Raw genomic sequence first — 27,170 nt, forward strand, 5'->3', positions numbered from 1 at the left:
TCAACCCCACCATCAATGTCACTGATAAAGATACTAAAGAGTATCGGTCCCAGTACTGGCCATTTAGTAACTTCAAGACAAATTCACATTAGTTTGTTTTCCATTCTGAAATGCAGTAAGCTATTTCAGTTCTATCTTTTGTAGAGCCTTCACAAGAAGATGCCCATATTCCACAAATGAAAACTAGACAAAATAAACTGAAACCAGTCACCTTCCTTGAAAATGAAATGCTCAGCACATAATTCAGACCAGCCTCACAGTTCAAATTTTTAGTACAAAACGTTCTTGAATTTACTCAGCTGCTAATGCAAGTCAACTAATAATTCAACAGTCACTTGTCACTGGCATAAGAGAGAAAAAGAGACCTCATCTAGCATTTGAACTGGAGAAAGAAGCAGCAACATATTCATATTGAATGTATTCATATAGAATCAATTTTTTTGGCAAACACATGATATTGACTCAGAAAGACCATTGTCTTTCCAGCTGTGTTTTCCTTTCCGACTAGTGAATTTCTTAGTGAAAATTAAATAGGACTTTAATAATCTAATAGGGCTTTAATTAAGTATAATTTTACTTTTCCATTACTTGAAGAAAACTATGACCACTGAAACACTGCCTGCAATAATACAATCAGTGAAAATGAGACAGGAAAGGATCTCAAAAGGTTATTTAGTCCTATACTTTGTTTTGAAGGTGAGACATGACTTCACAGTTCATGTCAGATGCTTGTCTTTCATGTTCAGTAAAATGTACGTTGAGATAAGAATTCAGGGAGAATGGCAGAAATAAATGTTATTTTCAGATGTTGCTGAAGAGCTGGACTACACAGCAAACATCACAACAAATTCCACTTCCAGAGATTACAGTAAAGTAAAACATGCAATTCATACCTAAATACTACAGATGCTTCTTTGGTCCACTTCTTTCCCACTCAAAATCACTTATTACTGAATATGAAGCCCAGTTTCTTCACTTCTTTTCACTTTTCTGTGCAAGAATTACATGACATTCCCTATACAGATGGAAACAGAAACTGATTGACAGGATAAACAGGCCTTGGGGATTTAAGTTCAAAGGGGAATAAAAATGATCCAATGCCCTTTTTTTCTGGATCTTTTTTTTGGGGGGGGGGGAGGGGAAGGAGTGAGGAGGGGAGTAGGTGAGGGAGTAAACTTTCATTTTGTTCATTTCATTCCTTTCACTCATAAGACAAACAGCTGTTTTAGCTGACACTACATCAAACCTGATAACAGTATGCTTTATTGGTTGTCATGTTACATCTAGGAAAACTTTGCTCACAATATACTATTTCAGGCCTGCTGGCCTGTGACATTGTCCGTTTGAAGTTGCACGCACAGAAATCAAAATCTGCTAAAAGGATTGCATTGCCTTTACTCAGAAAGCTCATAGTAATCTGAGCTGTGTTCCTACAAAATTCAAGTGAAAGTTGCACTTTGTTCTTTTTCTTCATGGATGATTATGTACATTCTTAATAGTCTATACATGTGAATCCAGAAAACCACATTTATGGCTCACTAGTCAGACCTCCATACAAGAGTCATCTCATCTCTGGATGTAAGATTTATGACTGATTAGAAAACCAAGTGTGTCATAACAAGTCCCTCAATGCCATATGACAGGACTGGCAGAGGAATTGCTAACCTGACTGATTTTTGGAAATTCAATACTTTCCATGAACTTTATTTCATCTTCACTAACACTACTGGTGTCAAAAGGCCAGTGAATGAACTCAGACACAATTAACAGAGTAACTTAAAAAAAAGACTATGAATACTGAAGTAAGGCTAACAGTAAATATCCATAAATACAAACAAACAAACAAACAAAAAAAACAACTAAGCATGGTATATTCTTTGCCTCCCTTATCAAATCCAGAAAGATGGCATGGAAAGAGTTTGGCTTAGTAGGAAAAAGGTCTGTGACATTTTCCACTGAAACAAAACAAAACAAAACAAAAAATCAGGCGAAAGCTAATTTATTATATTTTACCCATTCAAACTGATACTATTTGAGAACTGCTGTTACTCTCCCAACGAGTAAGAGTGAAACCTCAGTACTTCTCTTCTGCTCAGTGAAGCAGTGTCAGTGTGACATCTGATGCATGTCCAGTTAACACATTTGTACTTGAACGTCTATATATAGCAGCCTATTAGCAGTTTAACACCATTTCAAATTACTATGAGTCTGAATGAAGCTGTTTATTTTCAGTCTGTGCCCGAATACTTTGTATAGAAGTCAGTGAAACCAGTTTAGACTTGCTGAGTATTTGCCCTAAAACTTCTAAGTCTTTGCTATTCTGGTAACTATTTTCAGCAACAAGTAGGCTGAAAAACATAATAAATAAATAACCCTCACGTCCCACAGAAACTGTTTAATCAGAAACACAAATAAGGTAACTTCCCAAAATTGCATAATTAATGACAGATACAAAGGCAAAGACATGACATTTCTTTCACAAAGTAATCCAGGCTCCTAATATGGATCCAGCATATTTCCTTCCTGCTAAGCTTCCTGTAGAGGTAAACCCATTCTAATATTAATTTCAAAAACTGTCCTGGTTCCTGCAACACAAAGCCTCACCAAAGCTCACCAAATCTATGGAAAACAGGGTGATAAGAGCATGCTACAAGTTCTCTTCACAAAAAGGAGTAGGAGTAACTGTTTACCTCAGCATTGCGGTGGTGGTGGTGTTGATGGGAATAGATGTACCCAGAGACCACCTTTTTAAAGGGATTTGTAGCTTTGAACAAATGCAATACACATTTTATCTGTCCATCTGTAGGATAATGCCCGAAGCTGATCTGCACTTGATGTGCAAATGCTAGGTCTAGCATTTGCATGCACAAGTGTTATGCAGGGACCCGTTTGCACTTACATATGTAGAAGATGACATTTGAAAAACTGGCTCCTAGAATCATTCCTTCTGTGAATGTTATGCAGCCATCTGTACAAAAGTTAGCAACCAAATACTTTGCCATCAGCAGAGTGTTACCCTTTCAGATACGACTGGTTGAGAGTTGTTTTTGGGGTTTTGTTGGGGTTTTGTTTTTAGGTTTGTTGGTTTCTTTTTGGTCTAAACTTCTTTTCAGCAGAAAATAGTTTTTTCAACTAATACAATTTTCCAACATAATGTAAATATGTTGTTAGTTTTCAGCTGAATCATTCCTTTTCACACCACTGCCAAATTTGATTGATCTGATAGCTGCTAAGCTTGACTGTGCCCTGGAACTTTAGCTTTCTCTGTGGTACCCTGATCAGAGATTCTCGAGTCAAATCCTATCAGCTCAGCAACAGAAGTGTGATCTAACGAAGGGCTGCAGCTTGCAGAAAGAAACATTACCTCAGATAGCACCAAAGCATTTTGATGGGTGGTGAAGATTAAGGGGTGAGGAGGCAGAAATCAACACTCTTTTTTTTGTTTTTTTCTTTACCCCACTTCCACAAGCATAAAAAAATCCAACGTGGAAAGAATTATTTCCCCAGTTTATTTTCAGTGATTCTGAAAACCCTAACTTGCCACAGAATGGTGCACTGCTCTTCCAGGAATGAACTTCTCAAGGGCAAAAGTCTTTTCCAGATAAATTATTGGGACAAATTGTCAAATAGATTCCTTTACATTAAGATCAAGGTAAAGGTAGCTGCTCACAGCCAGTGCTCTGTTTTCAATGAAATATGCTGCCTCTCAATCAGTGGTGTGGGTGGACGAAGCGTGCGGTGGGAGAGGCATGAAGGCCAGGGCCTCAAATGATGAGAACCACATGTGGAATCTATGGGTCATGCACTGTGCGAAATGCTCAGTATGTTAAATCTATCAGGAGACTCTGCAGCGTGCCTAGTTGCAGATATTAAATACGCATGTTGCATGTTAGATTACATCTGACTCAAATAACCTAGGCACAGGTGATAGCCAATGACAGAACCCATCACAGAGTCATGGAAACAACAGTGTGGCAGTTTTCCAAGATATGCTGAAACTGCACACATGCTAGGACAGGTGTTCTCTCCTTCCACACTATGCCTGAAAAATTAATTAGGTAAGTGGAAGAACAACCTTTATGTGCCTTGTGTTAATCTTTGCAAATACTCGTTCCATTTTCTCTTTCTCAGTACTTCAGTATTTTGAATGAGACTGAGGTCATGTGTGCCCGCATGCACACAGATCAGAATTACTGTCAATTTTATATTTTCTTTCAATTTCTTCTGGGAAGAGAAAAAAAAAAAAGAAAAAAAAAAAAAAAAGAAAAAGAAAAAGAAAGAGAAAAAGAAAAAAGAAGGGGAAGGGGTGGGGGTGAGAACCTGTTTCAATATATCTATGTATTTAGGACAAATTTTGCTTGCACTCATATGAGAGCAAAATTGGCATCCATTGAATCAAACAGAATTTTAACCACAAAACTGAATAAAAATTAAAAAAAAAACCACAACAATTCTCCCAAAAAATGTCACTGCAAGACAACATCCTGTCCTCACTTGTAAAGCCTCCGGAGACCCAAGGTGCCCGACAACGTTTATCCTCCTCCTATGAGGAGATATTTTAAAATTGCCTTTTTTTTTTCCCCCAGTGTCCTCTTCTATACAAGAACACTTAATGCAGGACTAAAGTCATCTTGCCTCAGTTTGGTAGTGCTTTATCTTCCCATCCAGTTGTCATAGCATTTTACACTTACATATGCTACAAACAGTGCATTGTTGCATAGGACAAAAGGCAATGACAAACTGTGGTCTACAAGCCAATGGACTTGGGATTTTGTTTTGGATTTGTTTGAAAAATGAATTTCGATGCCCAGAATTCCACGAACAATTGAAACCAGTTAGCAGCACTTTGTTGTTGCTACCAGAAACCTTTCTGAATCACAGAAAAAAAATACATTAGGTAGTTGACGGCTTTTATGAAGTACTTAAAATCATTTCCCTCTCTCACTACTGACGTCCATTTCCATAGAAACAGAGGTGGAAATGGACCATTAACATCCATGAGTCAATTTAAGCTACTAGCAGTCAATTTCTATCACTGAAAAAGATGCTGAATTAGTGAAAATGGAGTTCTAAAATGACCCCTAAAACAATCTTTTCAAGTATTTTTCTGTACTAACCAGGCTCAGACTTCATGGAACAGAGCAACAAAAGCACCTGTAGCCAGCAGGGAAGCAGAGGATGAGGATGAGTATTCCACACCACACGAAACAGACGGAAGAAAAAGGCAGCTGACATTTTGGGGTTCTGAAGCCCCTGAATTGAAGTGGGGATTTTAATTCATTGAAAACTGCTTTTTTTTTTTTTTTTTTTTCCTTTTTTCTCTCTTTTTTTCTTTTTTAAATAGTGGCTGTTTCATAATTTTGTTTATTAAAACAAATTATTGAGTTGTTTTAGCAAGTGCAACAAGTCTCTCCTTCAGGAAGCCACTGTCGTTGGAAGGATGCAGTTTTCGGAGAGAAAATACAGGTCGTGGGGATGTCTTTTTATAATCATCTATACTCTAATATGTTGTTTTACCAGTGCAAGCTATCCCTGATTACATATAAGAAGCAATACCAAAGCATCTCTTGGTATATATGTAATTGCAGAATGCAGAGCTATGAGAATGTTGGACTTGCAGTCTGGAGATTAAGGCTTGCCAGCCTGGTACAGATACTGAACATCAATGCTTTTATTCTTTCTTTTTTTTTTCCTTTTTTTTTTTTTTGGTGCAGCTCCATTGCAATTAATTAACGACATTGCTCCTGCTTTCTAAGCATGAGAAGCTTCCTTTGTGGGAAATCAAAGCAATCAAAACCAGTTTTGCAGTGGTTGCTTTCAAGCCTAAGTGTGCATGTGTTGTGCTCTATTTGCACATTACATCAACCACAACATTCAACTGCCATTTTTGCTCTTCTGTCTCTGTATGCAGTTAACAGTTTATGTGTTCTTCCTAGAGCTGAAAGCCACCTCACAAGGCTTTAAAAGCGTCAACTACGAGTCTCTGCTGTAAAATTATGCTTCTACCTGAAGATAGAACAGCAGCATTTCAGCATAGCAGTTTGGATGCCTGGAGCTTAGTAGCTTTGATCTCTTTCGATGAGTTTCACTCCTCCCCCCCCTCACAGATGGTTAAAGGACGAAAATTACATGCTTAGTTTTTTTCTTCAGGAATTCTGTCTGATTTCTACAGTGCATTGATATAAAGGTCAAATTCCATCAGCTTCTGCCAGAGAATTCTCTGAATTTTGTTTTTTTTTCCCAAGACACATAATAAAGTAGAACACTTGCCTTAAAAATGTTTCAACTTTGGGGGGATCTGACAAACTTTTTTTTTTTTTTTTTTTCCTTACAAAAGAAATTGTCTCTGCATACTACTTGTTAATTTCAGTATTTAGCTCCATTATTTCAGCATTTAGTCTTCAGCATTGGGCCGAGTCCTTTTTTTCTGTCTCCATAGCTCTCAGAAGTGAAAAAGAACATCGTGTTCCTGTGGATTGCCCAGGACACATGCTTCACAGCTGTGCCAAGTTTGCAGCTGACCAATTGGCCTACGTTGCAAGAAGACTCATTTTCAAAATTTACAATCGTTTTTTTTAATGTGTGCCAGATAGGCCAATTCATTCTGAGACTTCTTTGATTTTATTGACGTTTAGAGCCTCATCCAGTTCCCAGTGAAGTCAATGATGTCTTTCCAGTCCTTATAGCATGACTTGGATGAATCCCTAAGTGGGCAGAACCGTTTCCTGTCACCTATTTTGCCCACTGAGACATTCAAAAGATCACTGACCACCCCATTCTGTAAGACTGGATAAAAGCATCTATCCTGGAATTCAAAGGAAATGCGTGGTCATCAAAGGTAACCACCAAATTAAAGGTTGCAAGTCACTTAAACTAGCGCTTTCACCAACATTAGGCTTTCACAGAAGTGGCAATACTTACGGCATTACTTTATTTGATCTGTTAAAAATAATATGTACCTTTTAGAGTTCCAAGGCCTGTCTGCTGGAAATGGAAGCTTGTCCAGGTGAAGGAAATGCATGAACAAGCAAACTTCAGGCATCCAGTCTAAAATTATATTAGTATTTCATCAGTAGAAATTTTATAACAGTGGAAGCAGGCATAATTCAACCATAAAATGTTTTGATTAGAGTTTAATGTCTGAAAGTATTTCAGACTGAACATTTCAGTTTACAGAGCATATAAACAGACTTCTGAAACTCAGCATTTGCAAAGATGAAATCATAAGCTGGAAGACTCCAAACCCAGATGACATTTGAGTTTGTAGCCAACAATAGCATCCACTCTGCAAAGTAAAACCAACAGGGGAGCAGCGATGCTAGTATAGGTACCTTAAGCACAAGAAACTTGTGCACTACACATGCCCTGATGTGACTTCCCTGCTAAGTGCAAAAAGAAACAGAAAAAGTACAAAAAGAACCATGCAGTTTAAGGCTTTCCATTGCATTCACCAAAGTACTGGGAGGAAATGAAAGAAAATGAAGCTGATTAATTCCTTTCCCCATTTGCTGCAAAAATTCTTTCAAGCAGCCTCAAGCATCACCTTATCAGTACAGTGTAAACAGGAAGGGAAGAGAGAGGCAAGATAGTTCACTTGCTAGAAGAATAGGATATTTCTAGCATCCTTTTCTCTCACCTCCTGGATCTCATCTTCTTTTCCCTGTACAGCCATCATAAGGAAACACAAAGAGTCATAAACTGAAAAGATCAATTCTTACAAGAAATGACAAGAATATTTGTCCTTTAAAGAGTTAGTGTATAAAACTGCTGAAAGATCATAAAGCAAAGATGAAGTTATCACTTAGTGGTGTCTGAATTCAGGGCTGCTACAGGCCCTAGATTCCTTAAAATTCAAGATCTTCATGCATGCCAATTTGGCACTGCAGAAGATTTTAAAGAAGCACTGCTGAAGAAAATAACCAAAATCAGAAAGTGGACTATGGTAGGCACAAAGGGACATGAAATTGAGCTAAATGATAGGGTGAGATATTAAGAAACATTCTCAGTAGTATTATCTAAAGGAACATGAAATGCTACTCCCTGTGTAGAGAGAACAAGAAACACAGAATCATGGAATCATAGATTGATTTGGGCTGGAAGGGACATTTAAAGCTATCTAGTTCCAATCCCCTGCTATATGGTGGGACACCTCCCTCTAGACCAGGTTGCTCAAAGCCCCTCCCAGCCTGGTCTTGAGCACCTCCAGGGAGGAGGCATTCACAAGGGCAATCTGTCCCAGTGTTTCACCACCGTCACAGTAAAGAATTTCTTCCTAATATTTAGTCTAAATCTACCCTCTTCCAGTTTAATACCATTTCCCCTCATCCTGTTGCTACATGTCCTTATAAAATGTCCCTCCTTAACTTTCCTGTAGGCCCCCTTCAGGTACTCACAATGCTATTGCTCAAGAGAACATGTCACAGGGAATCATTTTTGAATGGAAAGCATAAATTTATTTCTCATCCATACTTTCTCTACAGTCTAACATAATTGAGAGTATACTGATAGAATGTCTGGCAGGAGGTACAGAAATTATTTTCTACTCTTCAGTAGAAAGAAACTGCTATGGAGTCAATTAAGAGAAGAACTGAAACTAAAAACAAGCAATTAAAGAAGAGAGGAGATTTTGAAAGCAAGACGAAATCTTCCCCCAAAAGACAAGCATAGACAGGATAAAAATCTACGTCACTGCAATTGTTAACATTTTCACTCTAAAATAGTTTTCATTTCCAACTGTATTATTTCCTAAAGAAAACAAAGAGGTCAGTCATAGAAAATTGATGAGAACATGCTGTCTCTAATAAAATGTCAAGTCCAAAGTAAGGGAAAGCAAAAGCCTAAGATACCTGGACATGTTTCTTCCGAGAAAGTTTAGAGTCATACAAGGACATTAAACCTGTTTTCCCCTTCCCATTGCCTTTGCTGTCATGGCTCTTAAGACACCTATCTCCATTCCCATCTTTGCCCTTATGTAGAAAAAGGAAGATGAATACAAAGAGAAGTATCGAGAAGTGACTTTTTGTGAGCCACTACATCTGGGGCTCTGCAGTCTGGATTTTGTCATTAACGCAAGAATGCAAAATATGAAAAGAAAGGAAATCTGCCTCAGCTACTGGAATTAGTCCAGTGGCTAGCTAAGGTAGCAGTCATTGTTTATTTATACTACAGTATCATTCAGCAGGCTTCTCCAGGCTGAAGTTTTGTAACTTAAGGTGCTATCTAAGCACAAAGAATGGCACCCTCTCCCAGGACAGGAACTGTAAGTCAAAATTAGTGCCCTGAGGATTTGGTAACCAGTGAAGTACAAGAGAAAAACGGGAAGGCAGCAGCTAAAACACATGCCAGAGAAAGGGGCTAGCAGGACTCAAGGCACTATTTCTGCCTAAGATAATAATAACTATTTCAGTTTGACAGCTGATACTGTCCATGAGTCTCACAGCATACTCGCATTCAGCCTCCTTGTCTGAACAAAAGAGACTTACACAATGGGTGAATCTGAGCACTAGAGCTGCAGAGTGAAAGCAATGCAGTGCTCAACCTGGGGAATAAGTCAGGTGACAGGAGAGGTTGCGTGTGCATGTGCATGCATGTAAATGTAGTGTGGGAGAAGCTTCTTGCGTTTATTTGCTTTTTCTTCCATTTCTTTACTAACTACTAGCTCATCAACAATTGTACCAGTTGTCTCTGAGGCACAGCACAGTAGTTTAAATTAAGAATAAGATGGGTTCATTGATCTTGTACCAACATGCTTTGCCTACTTTTTGGAAACACATAGGTGGCAGATTATTTCAGAGCTGCACACCTGGATAAGACAGCTAAGACTGCTGGAGCTGACCAGGGCTTCATAACTCTTTTCTTTCTCTTCATCTACAAAAAGGAAGGACACATTAAAATATCCTCAGAACACTGCACCAGGGAGTGCTACTGGTGAGGACAGAGCTTCCATTTGACTGTATAGACACCAGGTCTGCACTTATACCACTGATCTTTAAATGGAAGCATGAACTGCACTGCAGAACACAAGAAAATGTCTCTTTTTAGGAATATTTATGAAAAGACTAGACAAAGTTTCCCACTTAGCTTATTCATAGCAATGGACTTTTGAATACTATAAGCAGATACATGTACAAAGAATAAATAATCATATTTTGGAAATGATACTAGATTTCATAAGGGCGAACAGCTCTCTTGGAAAGTGGCTGATAAAACTCCTAGACACAGGAGAGGAAACTGTAACTAGTTCCATTCTCAATTATTTTTACTTTCAACACTGCCTCAGATAATATTCATACTCTGCCCACTGAACAGTTCCAGCTCTCTTTCTCAAAGATAAGCATACCCGCAGCCAAGATGTTCTCATAAAAGATTAAAATTCCTTCCCATATCAACAACAAATTAGTCATTCATTTTCACAGTATTGCACTCTGGAATCTGAAAAATAATATAAATTATTAAATAGTCTTGTGCTCCATTTACAAAAGCGACTATTTTAGTTAATTGCTAATTTGGGCATGGCTTAAAAACAAATGAGAAAATATATTGTAAATGTTAGCACTCAAGTATATAAAGTACGTTCTACCAGAATTCTGCCAGCTCTACTATCTAAGCTTAGCAAGGAGACCTGGTGGAACGGTCCTTCATAGGAATAATTGCTAATAGAAAAAAGAGAGATTTGCAGACAATGCTTGGTAGTATAAAAATGGATCAAGATACTTAAGATACTATTTAAGTTAAATATGTCTTTTAACAAAGATTGTGTTTTCTTTCCTCCTATAGCAAAGTTATTTTTATTGGCAGACACAGGAATATGGTTACATGCACTTGTGACTATTTCAGAAACCTGTGTTGTAACCCAATGATAAACTCCAGTGAAATCTTATCTATTGACAAGATGAATAATTATGACAAGACACTTGTCAAAGTAACACTTTAACTTCGTAACATTCCTGAAAGGGAATCCTTCAGATAGATCTATCTGCATCACACCCTTTTGCTAGCAATGAACCCACATACATAAATCACCTACTGGCATAAATAAAAGTACATGCTGGTTCACCTCAGGTGAGGACTGACAAGTAGGTTTCATCAGGATTTGAAATAAGGATATCATACAATGTGATTTGGTTCTTTTGTCCAACTCAGTTTTCCAAAGGAAAAAAATGTCTTTTCACACTGAGGATATGTCCTCAAATTGCAAGCAATGTTCAATGGAATGTATCCCATCCAGAGTTATCATCCAAAGCAGTGGACATGGAAAAAAAAACGAAATTAGGCAGCAACTTTGTGGTTTGACATGGGAGGCTCTTAAAACAATCTGTTCTATGAATTAAACAAACATATTCAAACATTAAAGCAATCCTGGACAGTGTGGGCTTTTTTTATGCTACTCTATGCAAACTTATGTTGTATTGAACTGGGCATCTGTCATGGTACCACTGCTCTCTTACAGATGAGAAGGCTCTGGTACACAGGCTATGACTGGGTAGGGTGGGAAGAACAGTCTGCAAGCACCATTCGTTGCACTCCTCCAGAAATATGGAGGCTTCAGAGTGAATACTGGCAAGGGAAGTGAAATCTATTTTCGAAAACCTCCAAAAATTGTCTCCCTTCAGCTTTTTCTTGCCAAGACTCACTGAGATTCCATGCAGTGCTGATACTGCATGAAATACAGCACTGTGCAGGAAATAGGCTTACTTGGTTTACGGGAATGACTTAATTACCACTTTAGCTGTGACATTATTATATGGGACTCAGATATACATACATCTATAGATCAGACATCTATCCAGCCCATTCTTGCTCCCACTACAAGTAATGGAAGAAAATCAACTTTGTATTATACAATCACAGTCCTTAAACAGAAATGACAGAATATGCAGTACTCTCCAGCTCACACTATGGTAGGTCTCCCAACCCACAGTGTGTCTGCGGGCTCCTTGATTTTTCTTTTAAATTTTTCTTCTCAGCTCAGTACTCAACAGTGCAAGAACTGAAACGTTACTTTAAATATTCCCTGAATCATTTTGTAAGCCAAGAGCAAACATGAGGAAAAGAAATAAAGAAGGAAAAATTTAAGAACATGGGGAAAACTTCCAGTGGTTGAAAAGTGGGACAGTGGGCTGTGAATTCCTGAGGCCGTGCCTTCCTGCAGCTCACCTGAGCACAGCAGCATGCACAACACAGCACAAAGCTCACCCATGCCTGCTCTGCCTTTCCTTGTTGAAAGCAGAAACATTAAGAACAACTGCTCGCAGCTTATCTCACAGGTGAATCTACCACACCTGCTACTATAACTATTTTTCCACGTTGCTTACATTAGCTACATTAGCTCTCCAGCTTCTTTCATTTAGCCACTACCAAAAGCAACCGATAGTCAGACGTGTCTATAGCAAGGTATCTAACTGAGGGAAGGCCTGTCCTGGGATCACCCAGCTTGGAGATTCTCTGGGCAACACTGAAGACATGAATATCTGAATTACTGTGGCATGTAAAAACATGTGCCAAGCATACAGATACTAAGAGCCACCCTTGCAGAGACACCATCTCTCTCTGGATCCCCATTTTCTGCCTTATCGCTTGAGGTTGGATGCGGAGACAGTTTTTAAGTGGGTGATCTGAGATGAGAGTTTGCTTCCCACAATCCATTCCCTTTGGCAGTTTTCAGTTACCACATGCAAGACAGATGTAGTTTCTGAATACCTCACAGTGCTCTGGAAGCACTTCCTCCCATGAGCTCCTAAGAAAAGGTTTGCTGTACCAGCAACTCTTATATTCTAATTCTTACCATGATGCCCATTACAGTGCACCTCACCCACACTCTGCTCCTACAGCCTATACGCTTTGGTTTTGATTTCCCATACTCAACCGATCAGCATCTTCTGTTTCTCCTACAATTTTACCTCTAGGAAGATCTGTTGAAGTCAAACAATTTCTTGTGTGTCACATTCATTACTTTTTTTTTAATGTTGACTGCTTTTTAATCCATTTTTGTACTGACTTCAGGCTATTTCATCTGCAAGGCTGTCACAAGATCCCTGTGAGATCTGACACAGCTCACAAACTTCAAGTTCCCCAAATTCCTTCACTTTAAAAAGTGACACTTCATGAAACAGGCCAGAGGGCAGTCCCATCTCTTATGATGCTGGTGACCCTACCACAAGCCACAGTTGCGTCATATCAAAGGATCCCTTTTCAGCAGCAAGTTACATGAATAAACTGCACTTTATAACACAGCTTCTGCTTTGGGGAACAAGCACAGGCAAACAAGGACTGTGATGGAGCAAACTTTATGCCAGACAACTTTATTTTGCCATTCCAACCCATGCCCATGCAACAAAAAAAAAACAACAACTCCAGCAATAAACATTCCCAGAAACTATACAGCTCTGTTATAGGTTCATTTCCCTCTCTCATAAATGTTATTAGCAAGTTCTCCTTTTCCAAAATGCACTGCATTGCCAAACTTGTGTAGAAGAGAAACACTTGCTCTCATACGAAATGTTCAAACACAAAGTGCAGATTGGTGAGTTCAGGGAAGAGACTACCACCCTTACTTTTGAACTTTCATTCTTTTCCTTAGACCCCAAAACTTTAAAACTGTAGCATTCTCTCTCCCCACCCCTTTTCTTTGTGGTTTAACAGATAAAGTCAGAAAGGGAGGAGGTTTTACCACTTTCACTACCTACAAAAACATAACATTATTCTGTTTTTCTGACAGTTGCTGATAGGATGAATATGACAACTGAACTCCAAGGATAGCATTTTTTTTGCACTACTAGTAAAAGAAAGAAAGAGTGCTTCTTTTGTCATGGGCTTTGTTTTTATTGCATTAGGTTTTTTGTTTGTTTGTTTGTTTGTTTGTTTGTTTCAGGTCAGCAAATACCTAATGCAATTTGATAGCAGTTCAATGAATTTTTAGCTCCTAACTTTTCCAAGAATAATATGTTTTCTATCATTTTTGCAAATAAAGTAATTTCTAAACCACTAAGTTTGTACTGAAATATACTAACTCAAGTGCACGTCAAATATTATTCTTATATTACAATGGTGTCTCAATAGCATATACCAAGTAAGTATTCTTATGGAAATATCACATATAGTACACTGACGACTACATTTCAGATGAAAATAAAACCAATTCACCTTTCAGAGAATCACAGACCTGTAGAAGCAACCAGATTGGAAAGGAACTCTGAGGATCCCTCTAGTCCACTCTTTCCAATTTCCTCCAAGCAGGGCTACTTAAGTTAGATCACATAAATAATAAAGAGTTCCAAACACTAACTTGTCAGTAATTGCTTATTGTATACTGACATTCAGTTAACCACAGTTAAAAAGAACCGCCAATTGCATGTGTATGTCTGTTAGTATGCATGCGCACTGGGGACCACCACAATGAATCGTTCTGTCCTGCAGCAGCAAGGTGGGACTCGCACTGTCAGTATCCTTCTGCCAATCCTACCACAGAAGAGATAGGAAGAACAGTAGCAGCAATTAGCCACCATGTATACTCACTTGAAAAAAAGTGAGAAGCAGATGTTCTCAGCCATCTCAATTTTTGGAGAATTAATGAAGCATCCCTTTCTAAGGTGCAACACAGTGTTTACACGATCATTTTGTGATTGCTAGAATGACAGTTGTCATGATCTGATGTTACAAGTGGAAGCTTTGTCACTGCGCAGTCAGTTGACCACAGAATACCATGAAACAACTAATTCATCATATTTCAATTTCACCCCAAAATATAAAAATAACTCTCAGCCATTAGATTAAACAACAAAGATTAATTTGTTCATTGCTGCAATAAAAAAATAAGTACTTTCCTAGCCCAGCAAGCATAAGAAAACTGAATATGCTTTTATTCTGGCCCTAAACTCCTGCTAGCATCACAGGATGAGACCTAGTTTTATATTTGCTTCCCAGTACTGTAATTGTTAGAGATGTCACTCAAGATGTATTTTATGTAGGAGCAACAGCACATGTTCCCGCCTGGCAGAATTTGGATTATTCATGCCCATATTGCAGTGAATTTTGCAGGCTCTACAGAAACACATTGAAATTGGCAAGCTTTTCAAGGCTTGGTCTTACATTTTTTGCTCTTTGCAAAGGAAGGGAAAGTACCCATATTGAGACTTATCGTGAACAGTGACTGTTATGAGTAATTGATGTAATGGTCCAAGATACATCAGATGATTGGTAATAAGAAGTTATCTCCTCTACTTTGATGTTACTGGAAGAAATTAGGACAACTCTTCCTCTATACAAACTGATGCAAAACTACTAGATGATCTCAGCCTAATTTAAACTTCTGCTTCTCAGACTGAGCTCACTACAGCAGGATGCAAATTTCCACGTGACGTCAGTACTGAAACCTGAAAATGGCTTCTTTAGGGAAGCAGTCTCAATAGAATACACATCTACAGATGGCCATGAAAACTGTGATTGATTATTACTCATGGGGGTCTTATTACTACTGTTGGTCATATTCAGATAGTGCTGATAAACACTGGGTGTGCAAACAATACAGCACACATGAAAACTTTCAAGATTTCTGTTCATTCTGCTTCACTCGTCTACACTGAAGACACGAGTCTTGCACGGCTGTCAAGCCTCGACTTTTCCATCACTTAGCATACAAGCACTGAGAGAGCAGAGGAGGAATTACTCATAGATTTCATAAAAAGCAGAATCTATGTTTATGTAATTTTATATGGTTGAAAGATAAACACAGATGTTGCATTTGCAGAAATGATATTTATAACACTATTTTTATCAATTACGCTGCGCTTCAAAGATAGAAAAACATTGCCTAATTATTTGTTTTAATAGCCTGTAGATCTGGGGGAAAAAATAAAAAATAAAAAAAAAAAATTCTTTCTAATTTACGAAGGATTCTCTGCAAATGTAAATTTTCATGGAAGCAAAAATGAAGAGACCAGAGAAAAGGATTACATAAAAAGTCAACTTTCAGATGATTAAAAATAGTTTGGCTTTAAGCAAAATATTTTGAAGACTTTTAATGAATACAAAATACTTTCAGGCTGTCATCTGCATGCAGAAATCTTGTTTTCCACTAGTTCTGTGTTTTGGATGTGTTCCAAAGCAAACCGGATAGACTCTTTGCTAATTGATTGCACTGCAATGGAATGACCCTCAGCTTTTTCACCTATAGTAATCTGTTTTTCTAGTATCATCTAAGGGGCAGAGGAATGATTTAGAACCCTCTTCAGTTGGTGATGAGAAAGCTTAACTCAGTGAAAGTAAGATTTGGTACAGTTTGTGTCTTCTTCAGAAAATTATTTTGTGCATGCACTTCCAGAACTATGGAGGACTCCAGCGATCATCTATTCCATCTCTCTGGCCAAGGCAGCTCAACCAGAATCTACGCCAGGCAGCTGCTTGACCAGCCTGTTCCTAAAAACCTTCAGAGATTCTATCATCTCCTTAGTTGCCCTATATGCTGAAAAATAAATTAAAGCCTTAGATGTTCACCACAGCATGAAGTGAATAACGAACTGGTAATAAATTGGAAATATATATAAATGGAAATTTGGCTGAGTAGCTCAGATATAGACATCTGTTGCTAGTGTTAGGTTTTGGCCAAACAGAACCCATTCTAACCTTCCCACAAAAATGAAACAAAACACAAATGAAATTGCGCTGCTATGCCTAGCATGACCAGCACACTGTTCATCTGTTTCCTTCCAGCTCTAAAATAAAGGTTGTCAGGTTGACTTATCTGATACTTAACTGATTCGAACTTTGCCTCCTTCTTTCCTGGATTCCTTTATTTTTAGCTTATTCTTCTACTTCATATGCTAGAATTCTTCTAGGCAGTGAAGTAACTTGTATTTCATGCTACTGTTTTGTCTTACAAAGCTGCAAAGCTTACAAACTGCACTTTGAAGCAGTAACATTTTATTTGTCCTGGCTGCAACAGAATGATATCACAATTCTCAAGCACTGGTATGTATGCCACCTGTGATCTATTTTGTATTTAATTAGATTCTACATCAACTATGGACTTTTTTTTCTTTTTTTTTCTGTTGTTTCCTGACTTCCCACTATGGTGAGTCCTTTGGGAATGAGTAGTTCAGCAATGTGTGCTAATAGAACTTAATTCCTGTGAATTCATTTTCATCTTTAGGAATACTAAATACTCCTAATATGAAATACAACTAAAGATGAAGAAAGAAACACTAATTCTCAGCTGGCTGAAACTGCACTACTGCAAGACATTACGATATTATGGCAAGAGTGACAGGAATGCTCTGACTCACTCTGTGACATAAGTCATTAGCATTCAGCACACCTAAGGTATATTCCAACAAAGATCTCTGTACTGCCTCATCTACCTTTGCACACAGTACCACAGGAGATCAGATTCTGCGCTGAGAAAATCCACTAATCTAGGTTTCTTATTTTTCACGTGGGTTTGCCTTGATGTATCTTCGAAGAAACAGAAGGAAATCTCCCAGCTTAACATGTCAGTAAAGAAGAAATATGGGGTTTGCCAGTTACAGTAACACAAATCCAAAGTTCTGGGAACTCTCCTTTCCCCGTAGATTCCCTTTGATGACTGTTTGCATTTTTTTCCTCTCTATTCAACTTCTGTATTTTAACATTTCCTAAAATCAAGCTGAACATTTTTGGTAGAGGAAAGAGAACTTTCAGGATATTTTATTTCCAGTGCTGCATGGCCTTTACTACAGGAAGTCTGCCCAGAGGTAATATGCAAAAGCTCAAATCACCTAACCTCTACTCAACAAAAGACCTGCTCATTTTTATACTGCATTCTCTGTTTCAGCCTCTGTTGGAAATGTTCCTCAAGTTCCTGATGGATAGACACAAAAGTTGTTTTCCTAAGCAAGCACAAGAATCTGTCTTGTAGCCCAATAGTTCCACACTCTACCTGTGTTTCACCTGTTTTTATTTCTCCCCACAGATTTACAATCAGTCCTGTTTACATGTTTCCATAGTGACTTCCAGTTGGCCCAAAACCAGCATTTCAAGAAACCTGTATCTAAATCAGGCATATGTACGTGTCTTACTCCAACTGTAAGCTTTATATAGAAAAGCTGTATTCAGCCCTATGGCTTTTGCAAAAGTAGCTGATTAAAAAAGAACGCTTTTGAAGATGTGCATCTTCCTCTTCTGCCTAATGATATTTACACTATAGTACTGGTTCATAACATTGCCAGAGCAAACCTCATTGCACAGCCTTTACCCACCAAGATTAAACTTGGGAAATGACCCCTGAAGACACTGGTGTAATGATGAGGTCTGTGGGAAAATGAAAGTGAGGGAGCTGGAGTCACCTTTAGGAGAGGAATCACAGTAGACCTAGTATTACAGCCAGCAAGCAGCATAACAAAGCAGACTACTGCTACCACCTGCTTTCTTGGGTTCCTTTCTCTCCCTGGTCAACAGAGAAAGAAGCAAAGCAGGTGCTTGTGGTGAACTGAAAAGTTCAGGGAGGTAATATGGCAAAGAAAGCAGATTCCAAGAAGCTCCATTGCTGCAGAAAGGAAGCAGGCAGGAGGTCTATCTGACCCTGCTCTGGGGAGGGAGTGTAGCCATCAGCTCCAGCTCTGCACTTCACCTGTGAGAGACATCTAGTTGCACCACTCAGAGACCATTATTCCAGAGGTTTTTAGTTCCCTTAAATACCCACTGTCAGGCCAGTGCCCAGGACTGGCATTCCAACCAGCCAGTCTGTCTAATCCTCTTCAAAATCCATGCTGTTTTTGCCCTCAGCAACAGCAAATGCCAGAGACAGTAGTCTGGACAGAAGAAATGGAACACTTTCTCAACTTTGCTTCTGCCTGCACTTTAAATCCCACCAAAAAAAAAAAAAAAAGAAAAAAAAAAGATGGTATTTCCCTCAACCTTCCATTTTACTATACAGTAATTAAATCACAGCAATACTTTTGCTTACATAAAAACACCAGTCTGTATTCTAAAAGGAGTGTTTAGTTTAAGTTACTCTGTGCGCTTGGATTGTAAGACCATGACATGAGAGCATTTTTACCGTTTTCCAGGGACTGGATTCTGCAACCCCATGGCTACAGCCTTGCCCTGCTGTCACACCCTTTTGTGGTCAGATCCGTGTTCCTGCTCCAAGAGGCTTCAGGAACTGTCATCTTCTCTCATTGGCAGCTCTGAAGGGAAGCAAGTCCTAATGAATCAAAGCAGAAAGGGTTAGTTGGTGTCAGGAAGCATGCCAGTGCATCACAGAAGCTTGCAAAGTCATGAACTCAAAGGGGGGGGGGGGGGGGGGGAATTGTCTCCAAAGTAAAAGCTGTGGAGGAGTATTCTTTAAAGAAATTATGACTGACAAGAGATTTCAACTTCTTCCTAAAACTCCAAATTTCTCATTTTAGAGCATTTTTTAGCAAAAATTTCTGAAGCTTCCAGAAACATGCCTATTACTCCTGCCACACTTCATCAAAACCTGTTAACACTATGTTGCAGTAGATCTGCCTCACTTTTTTTTTTTTCATAGCGGTCGGTTACCAGACCATAATCTAACTTGCTGTCTAAGAACACCCAGCCACCAATTAAGGCCAGACAGACTCTGCCCTTCCCCCCAGCCAACTTGCGCTTCTTTTTCTACTCTAAGGCTCTCTTAAGACTTCACCAGTCTCATCCTCCCACATGGTATTTAAGGGCCTGATACTTGCATCCTGCCTCCACAATTAGAACCAATTTTATTCTCAACTCTCTAACACACAAAGTGTCCTCCTAAAACTCGCTCTAAGCACAGCTGAGAAAGACAACTCCACAGTGCAACAGAAGGTCTGACCCCATCTTGTATGGACACTCCACCACAGCTGCACCCAGATGTGTAGGCCCACCTTACTTTTCAAGGCCTACCCATCTCTCATCCTTATTTATCTACTGTTAATTAGGGCACACCTGGCACTTGTATTCACTATCCCATGGCACTGGTCTGGATGGCTCCTTATCTCTCTCCTGGCACTCACCTTCTATTCCTGTGTGCTTTGTACTTGTGCCTAGCGTGCTTTTTCCTCTTCCACAGCAATACCTACAAGAACTGACTCACAGTAACATATGTATCAGTATTTATTACCTAAAGATAAATAGGAGACCTGTCCAGACACAGTACACACACCTCAAAAGCATGATTCTGTTGCTGCAGCCTCGTGGTGTCATGTCACACCCTGGTGTTGTCAGATCCACCTCGGGTTGTGAGTTCCTTGGGGCAGGGAATATGTCACTCCACACTGCACAGAACCGAGCAGACTGACACTCTGAGATGGTACTTAATAGCGTCAACTCAACATCGTGGCTACCTCAGACAGCCTTCAGCGGGTCGGGCGGCGGCTGGCACCGCCCCTGCTCTGTCAGCGGGCGGGGCTCGGAGACAGGGAAGAGGGCGGCCGCCGACAGGGTTGGAGCCCGCGCCGGGGGCGGGGCGGAGGCAGCGCCGGCAGTGGGCACCGTACCGCCTAGCGCTGGGTCGGCGAGCGCAGCCGGGGGAAGCGGAGCTCGGTTGCTTGGTGGAGAGCGGAGAGACTCGGCGGCGTGGCACGGCGCGGCGGGAGGTGGCAGTGCCGCCGCTGAGGTAAAGCGGGTGCTGCTGCGGCCGCCTCGCTTGGAACTGCCCTGCGGGAGCGCGGCGGAGGGCAGGGCGGTGCGGAGCCGTGTGCGGGCCGGGCGCCGGCGGGGAACGAGCCGAGCGGGTGTCTGCCCCGCAACTTTTTCCCCCGTCCGAAGCGCCGTGCTGCCGCCGAGCCCCTCGGCACCGCGGGCCCAGGGCAGGGCGAGCGAACGGCGCCGAGCCGAGCTCCGGCGGCGGTGCTTCTCCCCCCGCGGCCCCGCGCTTCCTGGTTGGGCTCCGCCGGCGGTGTCGGGGCGCGGGGTGAGGCCGGGCCCTCCCGCGGCTCCGGGTGCCGGCAGGAAGCGACCGGGCGGTCAAGCCGGCGGCGCCGAGCTCAGCGCCAGCCCCGTGTTCGGCGCCCGTCTCAGCGCCGGGGGTAGGCGGCCCCTGCGGACGGCCGTCCTGCGGCGGGCTGCCCCGCGGCTGCACGAACCGCGGCGGCGTTGTCCTTCTGCACGGCGTTGCTGCTGCTGTGAGTGGGTTTCATGAAGCCGTCTTAACGCTGCCCGCTTTCTCGCACAGCTTTGCAGCCCCTTTAGCGGCACTGAGACGCTTGAGAGTAGGACATGCTGTGTAGGAACCTCTGTTAAGTTAATGCGTTACTTGTCTGCACGCTGTAGGGTCTCCACGGGCTTTAGGGCTGTATTTGGAAGGCTGGAAATTGCTTACGGAGTTCTGTGTGTGTTTTTCCTATTACTTCACTGACCGTCTCGGACATCGTTTTCTTGCAGAGAATGCTGCTCGCTGTGGCATTGCCGTGGTTACCTCCTTTTGGAGAGTGGCAGCCTCGCGCTTAGAGGTAACCGCGGTGTTACAGGTGTGTAGACACCTAGTGGGGAGAGCTGGAGGGCTCTGAGCGCAGTGGCTGCTCCACTGCCTCCGCTAGCACTCTAGTTGGGTAGCCTTAATTTGAACCGTGTAGTTGTGGAAGGAAAGTTACTGCTTCCCTGGAAGTATTTGGAGTAAGTATTAGAGGACCAATAGGCAAGAGGGAGAGAGGTGATAGTACAGCGAGGTGTGGATTATTAGATGTCGTTATTGAAGAGTGGAGTCCTTTCTGCCTTATTAGAGGTGCAAGGCTGGTGGTACACGCACCCCTCTGGCTGGGCAGCAGTGGTGTGGATCCATGGAGCAAAAGCTGTTTTTCTTCTCCATCCACAAAAGAATGGTAGTGTGGGGAAATGCTCGGGTACCAGCCAGGTGGGGGCCAGACATTATCTTAACAGGGGGAGAACCTTTTGCATCTCATTGCTTTTCTACTTCAGTTTACACAAACCTCTCACAACTTTCTGGTGAATGTTGAAGTCTCTAGCTGTCAGTGTGCATGACATAAATCATTTCATTGAGACCAGAATTCTGCCTGAAGTTGGGAATCTTTCACTGAGATCAAGCTCTTAGTAAATAAAAACCAAATGAACGCTTGATTCTTTTACAATGCTTCCTCCTCCTTTTCCATTCCATCCGCCAACTGGAAATCCAGTAATACATCATCTCAACTATAACAATGTTTTTTGCCTAAAGTGTTTGGTTTGGGTTTTTTTTCGCTCTACTTAGGATGGTCTCCAAGCTATTTATTTTAAGAGTAATTAGCTTAAATCAGTTTGAGTCAAAATGTCTGAGGGCAAAGACCGTGTAAGTCCACTTGGAGTAAAGGGAGTCTGTTTATACAGAGTCTTAACAGAGCAGAAAAGAACACAAAGAACTTTCCAAGAGGGATTTTTGGAGACACTACAGCGTTACTGGGCTGGTGTGGAGAAATGCTCCTAATCCATCCACGTACCATAGGGCTGTCTGCAAGGTTCTCGGAGTCACCAAGCTTGACAGGTGCTGATAATATAAAAGTGTGCATGAGTGTTGGATCAGTCAGAGGATGGGACATGGGCACCCTGTACCTGGGATGGTGCTGAGCAGTGTGTATGGACCAGAGCTGCAGCTCTGAGTCCTTGGTTAGTTGGATTTAGGGAAGCTTTGCTGCCATCATTGTATGGAGTTGTTTTGCCGTGCAAGTACATCACACCTTTTGTTCTCACAGTATTCGAGTTTTTAAAAATGCTTTAAAAATATAAGCTCTTTCTTCTGTTACTACAGCATTTCAAATTCTGCATCATCAGACCAAATGCAAGACATACGAGTATCCATTTTAAATATCTGTCCATAAAGTTGCCATGATACATTTGCTAATAAAAGATCAGAGGAGTAGGTCAAGTCAGTTAAATTATGCAGTGTTTAGAAATTATGCAGTATTTGGTTAGCAGCCAAAACGCCTGTAGGCAGTAGGAGTAAAATGAGTACTTGTAGCAGGGCACTTGTTGAGCCTTTCTTAAAAGGAAAATATTTCAGAATTTTTAGCATAGTAGAAGAAGTAACTTTCTAGCAGGTCTTGCTGTGCGTTGTTGGTTTTGATTGGAAACATTTAGGTTAGCTCCAGCATTTAAATCTGAGGGGTAAAGGTGTGTTTTGTTTCTTTGCTTTATGGAAGGAATTCGTGCTTTTGAACAGATTTCTGTGTAAGTTAATTGATCCTTGTGCTGTCGATTTTTGTTCTTCCCCTTTCCACTCCCCCTTTTTTTTCTTCTTAATTCATGCCTATTCACTTTCTCCTGGTAGAAAAGCTAAAATTAAACATCACTGAAACTCTCCTCATGTTAATTTCAGAGTCTGTGATGTTTGGTGGTGTGTGCTAAGGCACATACTTTGGGTTTTCAGAAGTGGCTACAGAAATTTCTCATTAAAATTTTGGTGGGGACTGGAGGCCTGATTCATGTGACTAGATTTGCAGAATTTTAAAACAAGTTCTTGTGTGTAGGCTTTTAAAATGAGAAGTCTAATTGAGGCTCAGTTAATTCCTCCCTACAGCAAAACTGGTTGCAGTGGATGATAAGGAAGTTCTTCAAGAACTTGCAAGAGTTTCTTATGTGTTCTGTTACAAGAGATGTTGTGCAATAAGCTGCATGGAATTATATTTAGAGTCAATAGACTGAAGAGGAGCCACAGACAAGCTAGGGATCAGACCATACACTGAAAAAGGAAGCCCGTGTGCATTCATATAAACACTTCTTAGCTTTTTCAGACTGTTCTTAGGATCTGCTGACTGAGACTTTAGACAAAATGGTGTGGAAAAGAGAGGTCAGAGGTTCCCTTTTCCATTCCTGTCTGTTGTTGTCCACGTGCAATGTGGAGTGCTACACAAAAAACTCCAGCTTTCTGTAGCATTAAGTGTACAGAAAGCAGTTAATATTTTACCTACTGGTATTGCATAGCCCCCTCAGGTCTTGTATTCAGCTGTAGTTCAGGAGTTTCGATGCAGTTTTGGATAGGTGTGGCCCTTTCTGGTTCCCAGTGCAGCATTTCAATTTACAAGTGGGCTTGACTTTTTAAGAAGATGAAAATGAGTCAAAATAATGTTTAGAAAACTTTCACTGTATGTTTTTTCTGTATGCCTTTAAGTTACTGTTTCCTAAATTTTATATTTTTAGTCAGATTTTTCCTCTAGTCAGGCAAACTTAAGACAAACTGTAGTCTCTTGCCTGTAGTGTAATTTAAGCATACGCCCTGGTACCTTTCTCCTGTAGTGCTGCTTAGGTGGTCTGGGTGTGTCTGTTTCAGTTGCTGGTTATTTTTCCAATATTATACTATAAACACATTAAAGAACATCTGGATGATGGGGGAGTGGTAAAGCCTGTCTTTTGTAAGAAAACAGAAGCATTGTAATCCATCAAGTAAAATCACTTCAGGCGTGTTGTTGCTCCTGTATATTAGAGAAAGGTGCTTCCCTCCAAGAGCTTTTGGGGATACAGCTTTTGGGTTGTGAGATGATACTTGCTTTCCACATAAACAGTGGGAGGTTGAACAGCCCAGCACTGAGTGCTGAGTGTATCAGCGCTAATTACAGTGAGCTCCACCTCTATCCTCGAAGACCTTTTGGCAAGGAGTTGTGGCTATGTGTCTTCAGGGAGATAACTAGTAAAATATTGCCAGGTTAGATGCTACATTGACAGGAATGCCTTGTGGGCTTAGACCTCTCTCTGTCAGAGCCATAAGCCACAGGGAAGAAAGACAGTATGTACATCCAGCTTGCCTTACATGGCAGGGATGGAAATTTGGTTTAATACATTGGACATATCCTTCACAAAAGTGCAGATTCATTTATATATACATAGATATTATATATTTGTTTTTTTTATGTATGTATGTTAGTTTGCTTTCTTTTGTGGGATACACTGTCACTTTAAAATCAGTGTCTTAATCAGCTTAAATCATAAGCGGAATCCCAAGTTTGCAATTGGCTGTAACGTTTTTCTCTTTTCTTTCCAGGAAGAGCATGCATGTAGTGTTCAGCAACAGAGTATTTAAGGCACATGAACGTCTATGGCAAGTTCATCAGATGGTGTGACTGGCTATGAGCATCAGCTGAAGTTGAGCATGGAGATTGGGAAGTTCCAGCAAGCTGAGAAAAGGAACTGTTTGGAAGAGTTCTGCTAGACATAGAAGAAGTGGAACACATTCTTCTGCAGCAGTCATTGACTCAGAATAAATACACGAATTAAAAATCATTTCACTGCTGATGATAGACCGTGGTGCTTTTTGATTCTCTGGTGGATTTTATTACTTAGGCATTGCCGTTGACATTTATCCCATTTAGTACGTCTTGAATCTATCTGTAAATTAGAAAATAACTGGACAGTTGCATTTTCATACTGTTTAATAACACTTTGAATGTTAAATCATTTGCCAAGATGAGTGCTGAAGGATATCAATACAGAGCTTTGTATGACTACAAAAAAGAGAGAGAAGAAGACATTGACTTGCACTTAGGAGATATATTAACTGTGAATAAAGGTACCTTACTGGCACTTGGATTCAGTGAAGGGGAAGAAGCAAAGCCTGATGAAATTGGTTGGTTGAATGGCTTTAATGAAACCACAGGAGAGAGGGGGGATTTTCCAGGAACTTATGTAGAATACATTGGAAGAAAAAAAATATCCCCCCCAACCCCGAAGCCTCGTCCTCCTCGACCCCTTCCTGTAGCACCAAGTCCTGCAAAAGCTGAAGCAGAGAGTGAGCAACAAGGTTAGTACTGACCTCAGAAGGTGTGTGTGTTTTTGTATGTGTTTGTGTCATATTTTTTAGATATTCTTGTTTCATTATATGACTGTGTGTTTCTATGTCTAGCGCATACTGGTCAGTCTTTTTAGTGCCTCCATCAGTTCGGATGATTAAGAATTATGTGTGCTGAAGATATTTAGCTCATATAATTTGTGGTCTTGTGCTTTGTCTCAGTTGCTGGATGCTGCGGTGCCTTACTGTGAAGTAGATCTTATGGGTTGTAAAGGTATACTTGAAATTGACAACCACGAAGGCTAAAAGGGAGAACGAATGAGCAGGATAGTGTTTATTTAAGGTTTTTGAAGACACTGAAGTGCTTTCTTCAGTTGTTCATCAAACTCACTGTTAAAATTTTTCTTGGTCAATCTCTGATGGTACGTACTGCATGTAGACATCACATTTGTATCTTATTATCTGTTGTTAGCAAGGGACTCGTGAACTTTGTCACAGAGTTTTCATTTGGCATTAAAGTAAGAGCAGGTGTTTAAAAATGAGCTACAGGGTGATAAGGATAATTTAGGAATTAATTTCTATTTCAGGGTAGGGCACGCAGTAGAAAAAATATCACTTATATAAACAAGGGAAATAACTTACTTTGTTTAAACTTAATTTGCTTTCTGACCTACATTTGCAACAGTATGTTGGGCAGAGCTCTGGCAGGATTTGATTGGAATTCTTTTGTTAGTAGAAGAAAGTCTTAAGAGATGCAAAAGTGGTAGATTTAGAAACAAAATGAAGAAGGCTTCATGAAACTGTTTCTGTCTACTTATGTTCAGATATTAGAATTTTGCATAGAATCAAGCCACATCTGAGGATGAGTTGAAGATTGGTCTCTTACTTTCCAGAACTCTAGAATGTTTTGTATTGCTTCTGCCCCTAATACTTTTAATTCTCAGCGTTTCTAGCCTCTGAAGATAGGAGTTGTATGTGATTCTGACTCTCAGAGTCCTGAATGGTATCGTTGCTCTCTGCCTTCTTCAAAAACAATTGCAACATTTTGCAAAGCTCTGTTGTCAGTTGATCAGCTTCTATCCCACTTCACATGCTGTGGTGTTGTATTCAGCTGTGCTGGTAATCAGTGAAGATAAAAGTAGAAAATTAAGAAATTGCATGCGGCAACCAAGTGGAAGCTTGGTTCTAGGCATTTCTAGGTTGGTGAGGTCTTAATAATGAGCAAGCTTGAACTGTTCTCCATAGCAATAGCCTTAAGTACTGAAGAAGTGCTAGTTAGTGTATAGTATCCACATATACATCATCCTTAGAGCTAAGGGAGGGGTCACATGGGTGTGTGGCTATATCTTAGGTCGCACCACCCTGAGCACTCAGCCTCTGGTCAGACAAGTCTCATGGTTTCTTATTCTGTTATTTCTGAATGTGAGGTCTTTGCACTGGAATGAAATTATTTTCTTCTTTGATAATTTTTTTTTTTTAAAATTATTAT

At 40.4% G+C, this 27,170-nt stretch overlaps 1 protein-coding gene and 1 long non-coding RNA gene across 4 annotated transcripts in view; one reads left to right on the top strand and one right to left on the bottom strand.

Moving 5' to 3' along the window:
- Nucleotides 1-6,326: 6,326 nt before the first annotated feature.
- On the bottom strand, nt 6,327-20,345 carry LOC146754117 (uncharacterized). Its single transcript, XR_014939752.1, has 3 exons — nt 20,135-20,345; nt 19,031-19,177; nt 6,327-7,047 (listed from the first exon to the last, which is right to left on the bottom strand). It is a non-coding gene; the product is annotated as an uncharacterized LOC146754117 (long non-coding RNA).
- Nucleotides 20,346-20,479: 134 nt separating this feature from the next.
- The window catches only part of PIK3R1 (phosphoinositide-3-kinase regulatory subunit 1), a 58,092-nt gene continuing 51,401 nt past the window's right edge, over nt 20,480-27,170 (top strand). The window contains exons 1-3 of one of the 3 annotated variants that reach the window (XM_085529900.1): nt 20,480-20,587; nt 21,355-21,440; nt 24,938-25,693. In XM_085529900.1, the coding sequence (XP_085386026.1) occupies nt 25,360-25,693 (334 nt within the window). In that variant the 5' untranslated portion in view covers nt 20,480-20,587; nt 21,355-21,440; nt 24,938-25,359. The remainder of the gene's footprint in view (nt 20,588-21,354; nt 21,441-24,937; nt 25,694-27,170) is intronic. The other 2 variants (XM_085529901.1, XM_015848593.3) reach the window with 2 other exon arrangements.

Source organism: Coturnix japonica, chromosome Z (assembly GCF_054131305.1).
Source record: "Coturnix japonica strain WE chromosome Z, WE-NBRP24, whole genome shotgun sequence".
In the NCBI taxonomy this organism is placed as follows: domain Eukaryota; kingdom Metazoa; phylum Chordata; class Aves; order Galliformes; family Phasianidae; genus Coturnix; species Coturnix japonica.